The sequence below is a fragment of the Heteronotia binoei genome, chromosome 5 (genome assembly GCF_032191835.1).
Source record: "Heteronotia binoei isolate CCM8104 ecotype False Entrance Well chromosome 5, APGP_CSIRO_Hbin_v1, whole genome shotgun sequence".
In the NCBI taxonomy this organism is placed as follows: domain Eukaryota; kingdom Metazoa; phylum Chordata; class Lepidosauria; order Squamata; family Gekkonidae; genus Heteronotia; species Heteronotia binoei.
The window spans coordinates 24,046,560-24,066,223 of record NC_083227.1 but is presented as its reverse complement, the minus strand read 5'-3'; the positions used below and the strand labels follow the sequence as shown (position 1 = coordinate 24,066,223).

At 47.6% G+C, this 19,664-nt stretch overlaps 2 protein-coding genes across 4 annotated transcripts in view; one reads left to right on the top strand and one right to left on the bottom strand.

Moving 5' to 3' along the window:
• LOC132571165 (zinc finger protein ZFP2-like) overlaps positions 1 to 19,664 on the bottom strand; it is a 475,317-nt gene that overhangs the window by 253,691 nt on the left and 201,962 nt on the right. The window lies entirely within an intron of this gene.
• LOC132571178 (zinc finger protein 397-like) lies at positions 10,458 to 16,744 on the top strand. The gene is made up of 3 exons (XM_060237872.1): positions 10,458 to 11,364; positions 14,396 to 14,522; positions 15,766 to 16,744. The coding sequence occupies exons 1-3, from the start codon at positions 10,555 to 10,557 to the stop codon at positions 16,695 to 16,697; spliced, it is 1,869 nt and encodes a 622-aa protein (XP_060093855.1). The 5' UTR covers positions 10,458 to 10,554; the 3' UTR covers positions 16,698 to 16,744.

Genomic DNA, 19,664 nt, shown 5'->3' with positions numbered 1-19,664 from the left:
CAGGAATTCTGTTGCACATTAGCCCCCCCCCATAATGTAGCCAATCCTCCAAGAGTTTACAGGGCTCTTTGTACAGGACCTACTGTAAGCTCCAGGAGGACTGGCTACATCAGGGGGGCATGGCCTAATATGCAAAGGAGTTCCTGCTATAAGAAACTCTCCCCCCTGCCGCTTTTTGATGATCCTAAAGGGGGGGAGGGCCTCCAAACCTGGGGATTGGCAACCCTCTCTCTCACACACACGGTCTGGTTCCTCCACAACATTTGAAATTTGAAAAGAACAGGGGCTGCGCTGCTCCCTCCCTCTCTCCCCCCCCTCTCTCTCCTCTCCCTCCCCCCTCTCTCCCCCCCCTCCTCTTCTCTCTCCCGTCCTTTCTCCCCGCCCTCATCCTAGGGTTGCCAAATCCAATTCAAGAAATATCTGGGGACTTTGGGGTGTGGCCAGGAGACTTTGGGGGTGGAGCCAGGAGATGTTGGTGCGGAGCCAGGAACAAGGGTGTGACAAGCATAATTGAACTCCAAGGGAGTTCTGGCCATCTCATTTAAAGGGACAGCACACCTTTTTAAATGTCTTCCTTCCATAGGAAATAGTGAAGGATAGGGGCACCTTCTTTTGGGGCTCATAGAATTGGACCCCGTGGTCCAATCGTTTTGAAACTTGGGGGGTTCTTTGGGGAGAGGCACTAGATACTATACTGAAAATTTGGTGCCTCTACCTAAAAAACAGCTCCCCCAGAGCCCTCGAAACCTCCAGATCAATTCCCCATAATACCCTATGAGAATCGATCTCCACATAGGGAATAATGAAGTGCTCAGCAGACGTTTCCCTCCCCCCCACCCCGTTTCTGGCGACTCTGAAGCCATGGATTGGCATCTCTGCTCACGAGTTGCTGCCAAGTAACACAGACTCACCATCCCAAGAGGAAGCCTTTCAATCGGAGACTGAAGCCTCCAAAGACACATTGTCCTCTGGGGGCGGGGCTTCCCCCTGCCGGCCAGCTGACTGGGGGCAGGAAGGAACCTGGGAAAGCTGGGACCTGGGGATTGGCAAGCCTATCTCACCCACTCCCACTCTTAGTTGCTCTGAAACGAAAGCAAACAAACCCAGGGACTGTGCTGCTGACCCTTCCCAAGTACTTCCTGCTCAACTTTAAAGGCATACAGACACACACACATTTTGAAACGGACCTCTTTGCAGGTTTCTAAGCCTACCCAAGATCTAGAGCTGCATGGTGGCTGTGGGGGAGGGGCTTCCTCTGCCAGCCAGCTGGCTGGGGGCAGGGGGACGTGTGTAAAACCAGGGGATCCCCTGCTGGGACCTGGGGATTGGGAAGCCTACTCTGTATGTGTCTCTATCTGCTGCCTGTGGCAGCCATTTTGTGATTGGCTAATAGCTATACCCAGGCCTCAGATTCAACAGGAGCTCACAGGAGAGCAGCTCATGAACCCTTCTGAGAGTTCCACTTCCTCCTTCCCACCTTGTCCACTGAATAGTAGGTGCCAGCTGCATAACAATCCCTGGATGAGCTCCACCACCTATTTTTCTACGACCCCTGGCTATACCTCCTGTGGCAGCCATTTTGTTGCACCAGGCTTGCATATTAGGCTACACCCCCTGACATCACTGTTTCACACAGCAGGAGCTCATTTGCATATTAGGCCACACACCCGACACCAAGCCAGTCAGAACTGTGTATCTGCACAAAAAAAGCCCTGTTTGTATATTCTTATCTCCAGCCACCATCTTGAAGTTGGCAATCCTATTTTGCACCTGCCACCCTGTGTTAGAGTTCCAAAAGTGCCCACATGCTTAAAAAGACTGGCAATCCCTGATGTAACCACAACTTTTGCCTTAGGATACATTTCGGAAATGCAAGGGTTTTTAGGTTGTTGATGGATTTCAGAATCTCACAGTAGTTTGAAGTTCTGTTAGGGGAGTCATAGTCTCTTTGGAGGCCAAAGCTAATTTTAAACACATTATTCTGAAGAACCAACAGCATTATTGCGTTCTGCAAAGGGCTATCTCAAAAGAACGAAATTATAACTCCATCACCCAATACATTTTAACTGTTCCAGATACATGATAACCCCCTCAACAGTTTTTTTAAAACTACACTCTCCCTTCTTCCCAAAGGCTGTCATTTGTTAGCAACACACAAAAAAATTACACAATTCTAGTATTTAAATGTATTCAGTCGTAGGTTTTTGTGCTCCATGACACTAGAATCTCCTTTGGGGGTGTTTCCCCCCCCCCAGAGCTGCCGTTCCATATGCGGGGGGGGGGGATGTACCCCCAACGTCACCGTCACTTTGGGGGATGTTATCCTGAACCTGTTTCTCACTAGCTAAGCAGTGAATTTTAAAAATACCCCCCCACACACACACACACATTTACCATCAGTCTGAAGGATGTTTCTGGAAACGCAAGGATAAAGGTTCATGGTTGATCTTTCTTTCTGAGTAAGCCAAGTAGTGGTTTGTTCTGCAAGGTCTTGAGGAAGGTCTTCGTTCTCTGTGGAGTGACAATTTGTTTCACAAATGAAACTCTCCCAGCCGAAATAACACAGGGTGCCAAAACAATTTTTTCTCAAGAATTTTACCCGAAGCAATGTGCGTGCACAAAAGCTTATACCCAGATTAAAACTTTGTTGGTCTTAAAGGTGCCGCTGGACTCAAACTTTGTTCAGTTTTTTTTGGGTTTTTTTTTTAACAGACTGCATTGGCCTCTTGGAATTCAGAAATGCACCCCCTCTCAAAAAAAATGAAAAACTTGTACTCTACAGAAAAATGTATGGCCCCCACACACCCTCCATCAGCCTAATTAATAGCTGTCAACCCAGGTGGCACCTCCAGGAGTTACTACTGATTAGTGCTGCCAAGTCTGACTTAAGAAATACCCAGGGACTTGGGGGGGGGGTGCAGCCAGGAGACTTGGGGGTGGAGCCAGGAACAAGGGCGTGGCAAGCACAACTGAACTCACCAAGGACGTTCTAGCCATCACATTTAAAGGGACCACACTCTTTTTAAATGTCTTCCCTCCATTTGGAATGATGATGGATAGGGGCACCTTCTTTTGGGGCTCATAGAATTTGGGGAGGGATGGTGGCTCAGTGGTAGAGCATCTGCTTGGGAAGCAGAAGGTCCCGGGTTCAATCCCCGGCATCTCCAAAAAGGGTTCAGGCAAGTAGGCGTGAAAATCCTCAGCTTGAGACCCTGGAGAGCCGCTGCCAGTGTGAGAAGACAATACGGACTTTGATGGACCAAGGGTCTGATTCAGTATAAGGCAGCTTCATATGTTCATATGTTCAGCTTCATATGTTCATATGACCCCCTGTCCAATCTTTTTGAAACTTGGCGGGTGTTTTGAGGAGAGTCACCAGATGCTATGCTCCAAATTTGGTACTTCTACCCCAAAAAACAGCCCTCCCAGAGCCCCAGGTACACATGGATCAATTTTCTATTATACCCTGTGGGAATCGGTCTCCATAGGAAATAAGGAGTACCCAGCAGAAATTTCCTCTCCCACCCCGCTTTCTGATGACCCTGAAGCGGGGAGAGGGCCTCCAAACGGGGGTAGGGTGCCCTGCCCCTACCTGGGAATTGGCAGACTGGCAGCCCTATTACTGATCTCCAGACTACAGAGTCTGGAGAAAATGGTTGCTTTGGACAATGGATTGTATGGCATTTTACCTCACTGATAGGGTTGCCAGTCTGAGACTGGAAAATACCTGGAGATTATTGGGGCGAAGCCTGAGGAAGATGGGGTTTGGAGAAGGGAGGGACCTTAGTGTGGTGTAATTCTCCCTTCCAAAGCAGCCATTTTCTCCAGGGGAACTGATGTCTGTTGCCTGGACATCAGTTGTGATTCCAGATCTCCAGGTCCCACCTGGAGGTTAGCAACCCTACCAACTGAGGGCTCTCTCCTCTCCAATCTCCACTTCAGGCTCCATATAAAAAAATGTCCAATCTGGAGCTTGCAGCCCTAGGAGGTATAACCGCCCAAAAGTACATTTTTAAAAAGAGCACATTGGGCCTATGGTGTAAAATTACAACAACAATCAAGGCTTTTTTTTCCTGAGGGAATGTATTGTAATGGAGTTTTGGAACCTCTTTGTGGAAACAAAATTCTCAAAAAATGTTTAAAAGTTCATAAGGGGCACCCCTGTGTTTCCCCTTCATTTGAATCTTGAGAGTTCCAGCACCTCTTTTTCCAGAAGAATAAAGCCCTGACAACAATAATAATCTATCCCTCCAAACTGCTGTCTAAACATAAAACATCACAGAGGCTTCAGTGGCTGCCAGTCTCCCTAGTGGGGACTGGAGATCTCCCAGAATTACAACCGCTCTCTGGAGAACAAAGATGAGTTCCAATGGAGAAAATGGCTGCTTTGGAGGGTTGAGTCTTTGGCATTATACTCTGCTCAGATTCCTTTCCTTCCCTCAAAATGGCTTTCTCCGTGTACTCCATCCCCAAACCTCCAGGGTTGCCATCCTCCAGGTGGGTCAACTATTGAAAGTAACTTGTGACAAAAACCTTCCACAAAAGGTTAGAATTCTTAAAACCCATTCATATGTTGGTACTGTATCTTCAAATCTTTCAGTTCTGGAAAGATATATGGTAACCTTCCACAAAAGTTACAATTCTTAAATCCCACACATATGCAACAGGTAGTTGATTTGTGTACAGCTGTTTCAAAGCTGCCTTTCTTTGGGCAAGGGATTATATTCACTGAAATATAACAACATCAACTGATGATCAACATACATACCATCCGCATTAACACTTTTTGTGGAAGGTTGCCATATATCTTTCCAGAACTGCATCGAAGACACAGTACCAACATATGAATGGGACTGAAGAATTCTAACTTTTGTGGAATGCTGCCAGCTGCATAGCCTTCCACAACTGCATTGGAAGATTCTCTTTGTGTGACTGCTCTCTATGTTTAGCGTCCTCTAGGTGGGGCCTAGAGATCTCCCGCTTTTACAACTGATCTCCAGCTGGCAGAGATCAGCTCCCCTAGAGAAAATGGCTACTGTGAAGGGTAGACTTATGGCATTGTGCCATGCTGAGGCCCTTCCCCTCCCCAAACACCACTCCCTTCTGGATCCATCCCCAAAATTTCCACTGACCTGGCAACCCCAGGAATGTCCTAACCCAGACCTAGCAGCCTTAAAGCCTAATGCTAAAAAATTAAAAAGCACAGTGTTGGCTCTTTCCCTGAACTACAGTCTAAAGATAGAGCCCAGTAGGCAGCCATGTTGCTCTGAAGCAATATAACAAAGCAGTAGACAAGTGCACCTTTAAGACCAACTAAGTTTAATTCAGAATGTAAGCTTTTGTATGCTCTTAAGCAGACTTCATCAGACAAAATGGGAATGGAAGCAGCAAATCTTAATATAAGTGGGCAGTGAGTTGGTATGTAGAATCATGGGAATGTTTTTAGCAGATTAAAAGAATCACAGATAGGGATCTGTGTTTGTTAGTGCTAGAACAAAGCAGGGCTGAAACAACACTGGAGGGTCATAAAAAGCAGACTGCTGGCTGCACAGACAAATACACTTTAGTGACATAGTAAATATTTACATGTACAAGGAGATACCTGGTTGCTTTGAAAGATGGTTTAGGGGACTTCCTGCAGACATGATGTCGGTTTTTGCTTTTTATTTTGGAAGAAGGAATTTCCCTGCAAAGGACAAATAGAATTTTAAAAGCCATCCAGCATTTCACCAAACACCTCCCAAATAAAATGCTATGCAGTTAACAGCATTTTAGACAAGTAACAGAGAAAACCAGACAGTATCTCCCCCCCCCCCCATAATATTTGTGTGGGAAGAAATAAAGGCCAACTTACCTGAGTAAGAAATCTGGCTCTTGGACCGCTGGAACAAAAGACTGACCTCAGGCCTGCCAAGTCTTTTAAAGCTCTGAGTCCTTTGTGTGTGAAGATGCCCTGTGATTGGCCTCTTCCCTCAGGTGCCCCTCACCACAATGGGAATACTTTGTGCCTTAAAAGCCTCACCTGCCAGGCCAGTCTGACCCCCTCCCCCAGCCATATTTTTCTCCCACCAGGTGGTCTGGTTCAGAACAAAACCCTTTGGAGATCCCTTCCTGTTCTTAAAAAAGGGGGGGAGGGGTTGGTAGGCCCCTCATCCATTTTATGGAGTGCTACCAAATTTTTTAGGAAAGAAGGACCGACACACAGACCTCTAAAAGACTTTGGGTAGCAGCACCTGAAGTATGGGAATATGAAAAGTGCAAGAGTGCCGTAGCAGCAGCTTAAAGACTAACAAAATTTGTGGCAGGGGATGAGCTTCTGTGAGTCACTGTTCAATCAGTTAATGTGTAAATAACCACCCTCAGAGGCTGAGTTGCATCTCTGTAAGAATTACCGGTACTGATCTGGACTTAGGTCAAGATGGGTAGCTGTGTTAAAGTCTTTCTGTAGCAGTGGAAAAGAGCAAGAATACAGTCTGAAGACGTGAGCGGTAATTAATGAAAGCTCACCCCCTGCCACATATATTGTTAGTCTTTAAGATGCTTCTGGACTCCTGCTTTTTTTCTACCGCTATAGACAAACTAACACCGCTATCCATCTTGAGCTTTCAGGTGTACTTGTATCTGAGGAACTGCGTGTGCACACAAAAGCTCATCCCTTGAATAAAACTTCCTCAGTCTTAAAGGTGTCACTGGACTTTGTTCTCTTGTATTGTTTGTAATTCTTTAACTCCTGTTGCTATAGAAAAGCACAAGAATCCAGTAGCAAAGACAAAGAAAATTGGTGGCGCGGTAGGGACTTTCATGGGTCACTGCTCACTTCTTCAGATACTTGAAGTGATTCACAAAAGCCCTGCCATCAATTGTGCTAGTTTTTAAGGTACTCCTGGGCTCTTGCGCTTTTCTGCTGCTCCACACAGACTAATACGGCTACCCCTGGTGATCTCGTTCCCATTCCTATTACAAAGTTCGAGTCCATTGGCACCTGTAATGAAGTTTAATTCTGGGTAGAACAAAGTAGGAGTCAAGTGGCACCTTTAAGACCAACGAAGTTTTATCCAGAATGTAAGCTTTCCTATGCATGCCTACTTCTTCAGATGAGGGAATGGGGTACAGTGGGCTGAAATACAAGTAGTTGCTGGGTTGAGTGTAAACTGATACAAAGGATCAAATGACAAAATAGTGTAATAAATTGGAAGACTATTTGGTCTGGATTAGCAATCAAAGGCAATAAAAGTTGCCTGTTAATTGTTGTTGCTGAAAGTCTAGGTAAAACAAAGGGTTCTTGTCCACCTAATTGACTTTTTAACATCGTTCTGGATAGAAGCTTCCGTGTGCCCACCGAAGAAGTGTGCATGCACACGAAAGCTTCTACCCAGAATAAAACTTCATTGGTTTTAAAGGTGCCGCGGGGCTCCAACTTTGTCCTGCCGCTTAGAGCCATCAGGGCCGCCCGCCGGAATCTTAGTTAAAAGGGGAGGTGGGGAGGGAGAGAGAGAGAAAGAGAACACAAATGCTGGTTGGCCATAGAAGGGGTTAAAACCAACAGAGCCGCGAATCCTGGAAAGGATTTGGAAATGGCTGTAGGAAGAGGAGGGGGAAGTCAAGGGAGAAGGTGGGTCCTCCCATGCCGGAGCTTTGCAATTGCTTTTGCCAGAATAACTTTGGCTGAGGGAAACAGCACGTGGGAGAGCAGAGAGGTAGAGGGGGAAGGGGCGGGGGGGGCGGAGAGTCGATTTTGCAAAACAGCAAAAGGAGGAGGGGTTTTTCTTTTTATTTACATGGGGGTGGGGGTGCGTGTGCGCGCGCCAAATGGAGGATGAATGTGTGTGTATTGACTCACTAGTGCGGAGCATCCCATTTGCCTGTGCCGGGAACACTTTGGTCCGATCCAGCAAAGCGCTTCTCCGACCTATGGTTCATTAAGCAGAACAGCCAAATGAGCCGGAGCGGGGACGAGAAAAAGAAGAACTTCCATGTTCAGAAGCAGTCTACCTGTGATTTCCAGACAGCAGGCAGATGACAGGAGGAGAGGGTGGTTGTCACCTTCGGTGTTTCTGTTGGGTCAGCCTAGCGGGAGTGGTCAGCAATGTTCCCTCTAAGCTGCAGAGTCTTGTGAGCAAAAATTCTACTTTGTGAGCTACTGGTATTAAAGTAGTGAGCTACTGCCATTAAAGTTGTGTGCCCCCGGGGTCATCCTTCCTGAGCCAAGACAAAAATGTGTGAGCTGGAGGCTAAAAATATGTGAGCTAGCTCACCCTAAATCGGCTTAGAGAGAACACTGGTGGTTCGTGGAGGACCTGAGTTCAAACCTCCCCACTCTGCCATGTAAACTTACTGGGTGGCTTTGGGCCAGCCTCGTCAGCATAGCTTGCCTCAAAGGGTTAGGCTAAAATGCACTCTGTGACTCTGAGCTCCTTGGAGGAAAGGCAGAGGAGACATACTCTTGACCTGACAGACCCTAAAGCCATTCAGAGAGAGTCTGGAAGCAAAGTGCCAAGTTAACTGGGTAATCCAGCAACCCTGCCCCCTTTCAGACATCTTTTAAGCTTGCCTCGAAGCGCTGGTCTCGCTTTGTATTTATTCTGATAGCTGTTTGATTTAATGCACTCTATGGGAGTGTGTGTGTGTATATATATGGCTTTTTTGTAGCAAGAACTCCTTTGTATTACAGTAGGCCCTGTACTAAGAGTTTACAGTAGGCCGTGTACTAAGAGCCCTGTAAGCTCTTGGAGGATTGGCTGCATCAGGGGTGTGTGGCCTAATATGCAAAAGAGTTCCTGCTACAAAAAAGCCATACACACAGCATTAAACTATCCACCCACCCACCCATCTGTCATCTTCCTTCGTTCTGTCCCCTGCCTCTGGAATGAAACCCAAATAAATGGTGACCATATGAACTAAGTTTGTTATTCCTCTTTGGTTTTTGCATCTGTTAAACATCTTCCTTATGCTGTATGCTAATTTGCTGCTCACCCTCTACTATATGTATGACTGGCAACTTCCATTTCCACTTCACTGTATCTGAAGAAGTGTGCATGCGCTCAGAAACTTATAACCTGAATAAACCTTTGTTGGTCTTAAAGGTGCCCCTGGACTCAAACTTTGCTCTGCTGCTTCAGACCAACAGGGTTAGCCTCCTGAATCTTGAACATGAACATATGAAGCTGCCTTATACTGAATCAGACCCTTGGTCCATCAAAGTCAGTATTGTCTTCTCAGACTGGCAGCGGCTCTCCAGGGTCTCAAGCGGAGGTTTTTCACACCTATTTGCATGGACCCTTTTTTGGAGATGCCGGGGATTGAACCTGGGACCTTCTGCTTCCCAAGCAGATGCTCTACCACTGAGCCACCATCCCTCCCCTTACTTATTTATTTATTTATATTTATTTGATTTATATCCCGCACTCCCCGCCGAAGCAGGCTCAGGGCAGCTTACACTTGGAGGTCACAAGGCCAACATTAAAACAAGATAAAACATAAGTGCATCATAATAAAACAAAACAGTCACATAAAATAGTAATAGGTGCTATTGATCTCATATTAAAATATAATGGTGTGTTAAAGATGGCGGGTACTGCCAACTATGTTGATATTATAATTTTGTTATTCAGTTACTTCTGCTGAATGTCCTGTGAAAGGAAGTCCCCAGTCGCACTGTGTTGTTTGAGGTGGGCCAGTGGATTTGTTCTGCTATCCTGTTATAGATTTTGATTCGAAAATGCCTGGTGGAAGAGCACCGTTTTACTTACTTGCAGTTAGTTCAGGACCTTTATTGGTATAACATTATTATTAACAATAAGGTCTTTTGACCAGAGGTCTCGAGCCAGACAAATATTTATTTATTAAAACATTTATATCCTTAAAACACTTATTTCCTTTTACTTCAAGGCAGATTACCAATTCAGTTCCAAAAACCTTTATTGACATAACACAGATTGCAAGAATTAGTTTAAAACATTTTCAGTTTAAAAAACAAAAATAAAACTGGATGCCCCCCCCATCTCTCACCTCACCCCACTCCTTAAAAGAGGCCTGACATTCAGACCCCCTCAAAAGCCCTGAGGAATAGGTAGGCCTTGTAGTGCCTCTCACTGATCTCCCAAGGAGGGGACACTCCTCACCTTTTCAGGGAGCCTGTTCCACAAAACCGGAGCCATGATAGGAAAAGCCTCCAGCGATATCAGGTGGGCCGCCCTGAGTTGTGGGACAGCCAACAAATATGGCTGCCTGAAGACTGTAATTACTGCACAGAAACCTAGGGAAGGAGACTCTCAGGTTATGAAGGGCTTTAAAGGTTATGAAGGGCTATGAAGGGCTTTAAAGCATCTTGAATAGAACTCAAACTGGCAGCCAAAGTAGGTGTTGCCATTGCCAATCCGTAAATCCTTGCTTCTCTCTCTCTCTTTCCCTTCAGGCAAAAGCACTTTCTGAATTGAGGAAAACTCCCTCCACTCCATTATAATATCTGGCTCACCCAGAAACTTGGTCACTCTGAAGCCTGCCTGGTTAACAGAAAGTGTGGGGCTGAGTTATTGCCCACCACTGCCAGAGGGGATGGCAGCTGATCACGGAGCGACAGCAATTGAGGCTCCCCAGCTTGAGGCTGTAGTTGATATCAGAGCAACTCCCATAATTAAAACAGAGGCACCAGAGCTGACAGGCCTTATACCAGATGATGAGGGAACAGAAGGTTCTGGAAAGAGTCTCCATGTTGTTCCTGGTTGGAGTTCTTTCATTGAGGCTACATTGTCCAGGGTTGGGACAACCCTGGGAGAATTTCAGAGCTGGATGACGACCGACCACATTAAGCAGGAACCGGGTGAAGAACTGTGGGAAGCCCGGTGGCAGGAATTCCTCAAGGCAGTCCAATCACCACAAGCGAAGTCCTCAGAGGATGCTCAAGAATGTGAAGCCAAAGCTGAAGAGGTGACTGATGTCTCTGAGCATTCAGAAGGGCAGGGGGTGACAGCACTTCTCCTGAGCCATCAAAATGGAGCCCTCCAGCCCTCTGCCTCCCCAGAACCTCACGCTTATGGGGAAACAAAGGACAAGACCCCTAGAAAGGGGGTTCTTAGTCCTGAGACCCAACGCCAGCGCTTCCGGCAGTTGCGTTACCAGGAAGCCAAGGGGCCCCGAGAGATCTATAGCCGGCTGTGGTATCTTTGCCACCGGTGGCTGAAGCCAGAGAAACACACCAAGGAGCAGATCCTGGAGCTGGTGATCTTGGAGCAGTTTCTAGCCATCTTGCCATCAGAGTGCCAGAACTGGGTCCGGGAAGGCAGGCCAGAGACTTGCGCTGAGGCGGTGGCCCTGGCTGAGGATTTCCTGCTGAGGCAACAGGAGGCTGGGAGGCCAGAGCAGCAGGTGGGAGCACTTATTTTTAAAATATGTTTTAGAGAATTCCCATTATTGTGGCAGGTGTCCCAAGGATTATTATAGAGCACAAAGGGACCTGGCGAGGTAATCGCATATACATGGATTGAAACCAGGGTATCTGAATGTCCATCTTGCCTCATAAGAACATAAGAAGAGCCCTGCTGGATCAGACCAGTGGTCCATCTAGTCCAGTATCCTGTTTCACAAAATGGCCAACCAGTTCCCCCGGATGACAAACAATAGGACATAGAGACTGAGGCCTTCCCCTGAGGTTGCCTCCTGGCTTTGGGATTCAGAGATTGAGTGCCTCTGAATGAGATCCAGTTTGGTGTAGTGGTTAAGTGTGCGGACTCTTATCTGGGAGAACCGGGGTTGATTCTCCACTCCTCCACTTGCAGCTGCTGGAATGGCCTTGGGTCAGCCATAGCTCTCGCAAGAGTTGTCCTTGAAAGGGAAACTGCTGTGAGAGCCCTCTCAGCCCTACTCACCTCATAGGGTGTTCTGTTGTGGGGGGAGAAGATATAGGAGATTGTAAGCCACTCTGCATCTCTGATTCAGAGAGAAGGGCAGGGTATAAATCTGCAGTCTTCTTCTTCTACAGGGTGTCTGTTGTGGGGGGGAGGAAGACAAAGGAGATTGCGAGCTGCTCTGAGATTCGGAGTGGAGAGTGGGATATAAATCCAATATCTTCTTCTTCTTCCCCTCAGTCACCATGGCTAATAGGCATTGATAGAATCTCTCCAATCCCCTTTTCAAATTGTTTATTCCAGTGGCCATCACTACATCCTCTGGCAATGAATTCTTCATTTTAATCACTCTCTGTGTAAAGTAGTATTTCCTTTTGTCTGTCCTGAACCTACTGCCCATCAACTTCATTGCATGCCCTCGAGTTCTAGTCTTTTAGGAGAGGGAGAAAAAGGTCTATGTGTCAACTGTCTCTAGCTCATGAATAATTTTATAGACCTTTATCATGTCCCCCCTTAGTCATCCCTTTTCTAAACTGAAAAATCCCGACTTCTTCAGCCTTTCCTCATCGGGAAGGTGCTCCAAGCCCCAAATCAGTTGTCCTCACATGTTCCTGCCTGAAATTAAGATCACACAAAGAATAATTAAGATCACAGGGAGAGGCCCTCCTGACCGTCCCATCAGTCAAAATAGTTTGTACAAGGGAGGGCCTTTTCAGTGGCAGCCCCACAGTTATGGAACAACCTCCCCAAGGAGGTACACCTGGCCTGTCCCCTTTCAATCTTTAGGAGGTAGCTGAACACCATTTTATTTAGGACTCCACTTGATTAAAACGTTCCTGAATGGTGATTTTAAATTTTGGTTGTTTTATCACTTATGTATTTGATTCATAGTGTAAGCTGCCTTGAGCTCTGTTAAGGAAGAAAGGTGGCTAATAAATGTTTTAAATGAAGTTAGTAAATAAATACACAAAATTTCTGTTCAAGTAAGAGAAGCCGTGTTGAAACAGACCAAAGGTCCATCTTCTCCAAAACCCTGTTTCCAACATAGGCCAGCCCCCAAATCCCCAGAAATGGGTCGCAGAGGCCAAAGCCTATCCATGTTTCAGCCCCCCAGAACAGCCCTTGACCAGAAGGCTTCCATTCAGCTAGCATGGCTAACAGCCAAAAGTAGCCATATCCTACCTCTATGACTGTGTCCAGTCCTTTTTAAAAGTTATCCATGCTAGTGGCTGGCAGTGTATCCTGTGGCAGTGAGTTCCACAAGGTGATTGTGCATAGTGTGATAACTTCCTTTGGGTTAGCAGAGGTCATGCCACTTCCTGTGATACTGGATGATACTGGATTTATATCCCACCCTATACTCTGAATCTCAGAGTCTCAGAGCGGTCACAGTCTCCTTTACCTTCCCCCCCACAACAGACACCCTGTGAGGTAAGTGGAGCTGAGAGAGCTCTTACAGCAGCTGCCCTTTCAAGGACAACTGCGAGAGCTATGGCTGACCAAAGGCCATTCCAGCAGCTGCAAGTGGAGGAGTGGGGAATCAAACCTGGTTCCCCCAGAGAAGAGTCCACGCACTTAACCACTACACAAACTGGCTCAGAAGGAGATTCTGAGACCCTGTTCGCAGGCCCCAGAAGGCCTCCTTCCCTCCTTACCCAGGGGGCTGACCTCTTCACCCTCCTCTTCTTTGATGTCCATCAAGAGATGCATCCACTCCCTCTGAGATGGATCCTGGGGGGGGGGGGGGTCTTAGGAAGGGATCTTTCCATAGGTGTCCTTCTTGTTGCAATCTTGCTCCCTGAAGCTGATGGGAATTGAACTTGAATGCAAAGGAGCTGTTTTATCCACTGAGCTCTGAAGAAGACAACTGCAGATTTATACCCCGCCCTTCTCTCTGAATCAGAGACTCAGTGGCTTACAACAATCTCCTTTATCTCCTTCCCCCACAACAGAACCCTGTGAGGTGGGAGGGGCTGAGAGAGCTCTCCCAGAAGCTGCCATTTCGATGACAACTCCTATGAGAGCTATGGCTAACTCAAGGCCATTCCAGCAGCTGCAAGTGGAGGAGTGGGGAATCAAACCCAGTTCTCCCAGATAAGAGTCCACGCACTTAACCACTACACCAAACTGGCTCTCCCTTTTTAAATTAATGTAACTGTTTAAAAGCATTGTCTTTCATACACACAGCTTCCTTTCAGTCACTTAGTGTGTCATGGCATCAGCTGCTGCTGAAGCAGTCTTGGGGAAAAAAAATTACACAGCCAATCAGAAATCTTGCTGGGCAAAAGACCCACCTGGCTCCACCTACTTTCAAAAAAAATTCGACAGGAGCTGAGAAACGTGTCAGGTCATATTCTTTCCTGAATAAAGATACCTTCTCAGGCCACCCTATTTCACAGAGCTGTTGTGAAGATAAAACGAGGAAGGGTGGACTACGAGTTCTGCCCTCATTGCCGAGGAAAGGGTAAAGAGGAAAATGGGGTTAAAAATAAGAGAAAATAGCACGCCACTGTTGGTTTTAGTTGGTGATCATCTTCTGTTCGCTCTTCCAGGTGCTGGGAACATTTGAGAAGGTCATGGTGAGTGTTTTTGAAGTAGACCAGGCGTCATCTGATGCTGCAGAGACACCCCCCGACCAAGAGATCAAGCAGGAAAACGACGGGGATGTTGCTTTACTGGGTAAAGTTGCCTCTTTTTGCCAGATATCTGGGACACAGAATCATAGAGTTGGAAGGGCACACACAGGCCATTTAGTCTCACCCTCTGCTCAATGCAGAATCAGCCTAGAGCATCCCTGACAAGTGTTTGTCCAGCTGCTGCTTGAGGACTGCCACTGAGGGGAGCTCACCACCTCCCTAGCTGGCCGATTTCACTGTTGAACAACTCTTACTGTGAAAAAGTTCCTAATATCCAGCTGGTACCTTCCCAACTTTAATTTAAACCCATTACTGAGAGTCCTCTCCTCTGCTGCCAACAGGAACAGCTCCCTGCCCTCCTCTAAGACTGGAATGACTACTTGAGAGTAAACCTTCCAGGATCAGGCCGATGGCCTCTCCAGTGCAACACTCTGTGTCACACAGGGGCCAAAACCCAGGGGCCATCAGGAGGTCCACTAATGGGACCAGTACTCCAGAAGTCCTCCCACAGTCGCCCTCCAAGCACCACAAGAAGAGCCTTGCTGGATCAAATCGATGCTCCATCTAGTCCAGCATCCCATCTCACGTAATGGTCATCCAGTTCCTCTGGAGGGCCAATAACAGGTCGAGGCCTTCCCCTGATGTTGCCTCTTGGCATTAGTAGTCAGAGGCTGACTGCCTCTGAACATGGAGGTTCCCTTTAGTCACCATGGCTAGTAGCCACTGACAGACCTACCCTCCATGAATCAGTCAAATCTGTTAAAGTTTTAGCTAGAGCTGCCAAGGACTGAATCTGAGACCTTTTTATTCATGCCAAGCAGTTACTCTTCCACCAAGCCATGACATTATACAAAATGGCTTTTCTGAAGAACTGTGTGTGCACACAAAAGCTTATACCCAGGGCTTTCTTTTGTAGCAGGAACTCCTTTGCATAAGAGGCCACACACCCCAATGTAGCCAATCCTCCTGGAGCTTACGGTAGGCCCAGTAAGAAGAGCACTGTAAGCTCTTGGAGAATTGGCTACATCAAAGGTGTGTGGCCTCGTATGCAAAGGAGTTCCTGCTACAAAAAAGGCCCTGCTTATACTCAAAATTAAACGTGTTGGTCTCAAAAGTGCCACTCGGCTTAAACTTTGTTCTATTGATTAAGACCAACATGGCTACCCATCTGAATCTGTGTTCTCTCTTTGCCATCCTCCACAACAGTTCATTTTGTTTGTTCTTTGTTTCATGGTTCTCTGAGTCTTATTTTGTGCTCCAGTCAGAATTTCTCTTTATCCCATTAGGCATTGGCTGGGAGAGAGCAATTGATGGGGTCCCGCACGGAGCATTGCTGGAAAGGATCGAGTGTCACGATACAGAAGACTGTGGCGGAAAACACGATGAACTGAAGAGGCAGCAGAAGAACAAGGCAGAGAAGTGGAAAGAGAAATCCAGTGTGTTCCCCCCTGACTTTAAAGTCAAACAGAGATTACACGAAGGAAAAAGAAGGCATTCGTGCAGTGCCTGTGGAAAATGTTTCACTTGCAGATCAAGCCTGAATAGACATCAGGTGACTCACACAGGAGAGAACCCACATAAATGCCCACACTGTGGGGAAAAATTCACTCGGAGAGCTAGCCTTATTGTCCACCAGAGAATCCACACGGGTGAAAAACCATATAAATGTTTCACGTGTGGGAAAAGTTTCAGCGTGAACTCGACCCTTATCCGGCATCAGAGGATTCACACGGGGGAGAAACCGTATCAGTGCTTTGACTGCGGCGAAAGCTTCAACCAGCGTACAATCCTGATCTCACACCAGCGAATCCACACGGGAGAGAAACCCTATCAGTGCTTGGACTGCGGTGAAAGCTTTCGGGATAAGTCGAGTCATATCAGGCACCAGAGGATTCACACGGGAGAGAAGCCGTACCAGTGTGCAGACTGCGGCGTGAGCTTCCGTGATAAATCCAGCCGTATCAGACATCAGAGAATCCACACGGGAGAGAAGCCCTATAAATGCCCAGACTGTGGGGAAAGCTTCAGTCAGAGCTCCACCCTCATTAGACACCGAAGGGTTCACACTGGTGTGATGACACACAAGTGGTCAGACCATGTGGCATCTGTGCAAAATGAATCTGATCTTAAAAGACATCAGGATGTTCACACAGAAGAGAAAAAACACTACTACCCAGACTGTGGTGAAACCAACAGCCTGGTGCCAAATTTGACATGATAAGAGGTTGACAAAATTCTGCATGGGATAGAGAAGGTAGAGAAAGAAGGATTCCCTCCCCTCCTTTCTCACAGTACACAAATTCATGGGCACTCAATGAAACTAAGGAGCCAGCAGGCTTAGAACAGATAAAAGGAAGTACTTCTTCACCTAGTGAGTAATTAACAAGTGAAAGTGGAAGTGGTGGCAGCTACATGTACAGACAGCTTCAAGAGGGGACTGGATAAACATATGGATCAGAGGTCCACCAGTGGCTATTAGCCAGTGGTAAAGCTGCAGTACTGCAGTCCAAAGCTCTGCTCACGGCCTGCGTTCGATCCCGGTGGAAGCTGGGTTCCGATAGCCGGCTCAAGGTTGACTCAGCCTTCCATCCTTCCAAGGTCGGTAAAATGAGTACCCAGTTTGCTGGGGGGAAAGTGTAAATGACTGGAGAAGGCAATGGCAAACCATCCCCAAAAAATTCTGCCATGAAAACGTCATGATGCAACGTCACCCCAGAGTCGGAAACAACTGGTGCTTGCACAGGGGACTACCTGTACCTTTTTTTTAATAGATGGAACTCTCTGTCTGAGACAGTGATTGTAGTGATTGGGTCACTTAATTTAAAGTGTAGTTGGCAACTTTAAACTCTGGGGTAAGTGTTTGCAGTGGCCTAACTTTCAGCTGGAATCCCTGAGGCTGGCAAGCCACCTGTAAGCTGTTAAGGATCATTTGCTTGCTTTGCTTGTTGCTTGGAGTCCCCTTACAATCCCTGTCAAACTAGATTGTTTCCATCTGGCCTAGTTGATGTGTTGATTGGCTAGGGTGGATGAGGTGTAATTAATTATGCTTTATGGTTCTCCCTAGAGGCTAAAAGATGGGAAATTTTCTTCCCCAGTGTGCTGAACTGAGACTTACGCAGAAGGTAACGTCGAGGCGTACCTTGGAACTATTATTTTTGACTGGGAAACTTGGATTTTGTGTTTGTATTTTCTGGACTGGAATGCTATTTGCCTAAGGGCTGAAGTAAGCAACCTACCTACTGACGGCATTTTTATTTTATTTTGGCGACTAGTGAAACCACCAGGGTAGTGTGACTAAAGGAGCTAGCACTCCAGTAAACCTTAAGAAAAGACCTTCCGGACTGGTCTCTTTGTCAAGGCTTGGCAGAAGCTTCCAGTGGTCTTAGACCCTGCTATAGAGGATTTTACTCTGGGACTTTGAGTTTGGCCAAAGAGACTATGTACAAACAGTGCTGGCCTGAGGGCCCATGGCACCCCAGGCAGGCTCCCTGTCCAACACCCCCCCACGCCAACTCCCACCCTCCCTCTGTTGCCCTCCCTCCTGAAGCACAATGAGGCTGGGCCCTACCTGCTTTGAAGCAGCTGGCATCTGTGCTTCGGGTGTGTGTGTGTGTGTGTGTGTGTGTAGATGGAGCGTGGCAGAAGCGAGGGGCTGGCAGCAGCAGCTGCGGTGAGCTTCATAGTGGTGGAACTCACCAGAAGGGAAGTGAGGGGGCTGGCAGCGGCGGTGGGCTTTGGGGGGATGGGGAGCAGACGGAGCGCATGAAAGGGAAGGAAGGGGGCAGGTGGGGGCTGGCAGCAGCGGTGGCGACAGGAGGGGGGGGAGAAGAGAGGCAAACTAGGCGGTTGTCTTGGGCACCGGGGGGGTAGCCCAATTTGGCGCCCCCACCTTCCCGGTGCCCTAGGCAACCGCCTAGTTCGCCTAGTGGGTGAGCCGGCCCTGTGTACAACTATACTATTGCCAGAGAAGCAGAGTGGGTTGGTGGGCTGCTTCCTGTAACTATCCTACCAGCCTTGTGGCACTCAATAAATCAACAGTGCCTCTCCTGCCGGGGCTCCCGTCCAGCTTCCCACCAAGAAGCCAGGGGAGAGCTGAAGGATGGCAGGCTGAGCACTACGTTGATGCTCTATATTCTCGGTGCTTGGGGGGCAACAGTGGGAGGGCTTCTGGAGTTCTGGCCCCGCTGGTGGACCTCCTGATGGCACCTGGGTTTTTTGGCCACTGTGTGACACAGAGTGTTGGAGTGGATGGGCCATTGGCCCGATCCAACATGGCTTCCCTTATGTTCTTAATTCACACAGGATAGAATCAGTAGCCATGTTCTCGCAGTAGCTAAGCTTTAGCTGTATTGTATATTTTGCTAATTACCCAGAAGAATGAGGGAATGCCTTCCATCCTATTCTTAGCTATTCCTCAACAAGCGCATTGAAACTGGCAAGAAAGCTGTGGGAACTATAGAATGTCCTCACTACCCACAGGATGGGCATTGATGTCCTCTTGATCAGGGGTTATGGAATCACTGCCCATCCTAACAATAAAGTTCACTCTGCAGTCGATGAGTATCCTGGCAGGTTTCCTCAGGCATTGATTGGAAAAGAGTATAAGGAAGGGTGCGGGAAGCCAGTTTACATACTGCCCTTCTTCCTCAGAAGGTGGCCCATGGAAGAAAGTGGTGAAAGAGAGCCAGTTTGGTGTAGTGGTTAAGTGTGCAGTCTCTTATCTGGGAGAACCGGGTTTGATTCCCCACTCCTCCACTTGCACCTGCTGGAATGGCCTTGGGTCAGAGCTCTCATAAGAGTTGTCCTTGAAAGGGCAACTGCTGTGAGAGTCCTCTCAGCCCCACCCACCTCACAGGGTGTCTGTTGTGGGGGAGGAAGGTAAAGGAGATTGTGAGCCACTCTGAGACTCTTTGGAGTGGAGGGCGGGATATAAATCCAATATCATCTTCTTCTTCCAAGCAGTTGTCTGCAGGGCTGAGTCTTGATCCCTCCCTATACCACATCATTCTTGGCTCTGATTAGCCCTTCCTGGCACCACCCTCCCCACTCTCTACCTACATGTAATGTTTGATAATTTTGTTTCAGTGTACCTGAAGAAGCATATGTGCACACAAACAGGCCCGGAGCTAGGGTTTCTAGCGCCCCAGCCCCCCCACCCCGCCCCCGGGTGTCTATTTGCACGCCG

Coding starts and splice junctions, on each gene's coding strand:
- LOC132571178 (XM_060237872.1), top strand. CDS start 10,555: ATGGCAGCTGATCACGGAGCGACAGCAATTGAGGCTCCCCAGCTTGAG. Junction 11,365..14,395: donor CTGGGAGGCCAGAGCAGCAG/GTGGGAGCACTT, acceptor TCGCTCTTCCAG/GTGCTGGGAACATTTGAGAA. Junction 14,523..15,765: donor CGGGGATGTTGCTTTACTGG/GTAAAGTTGCCT, acceptor TTATCCCATTAG/GCATTGGCTGGGAGAGAGCA.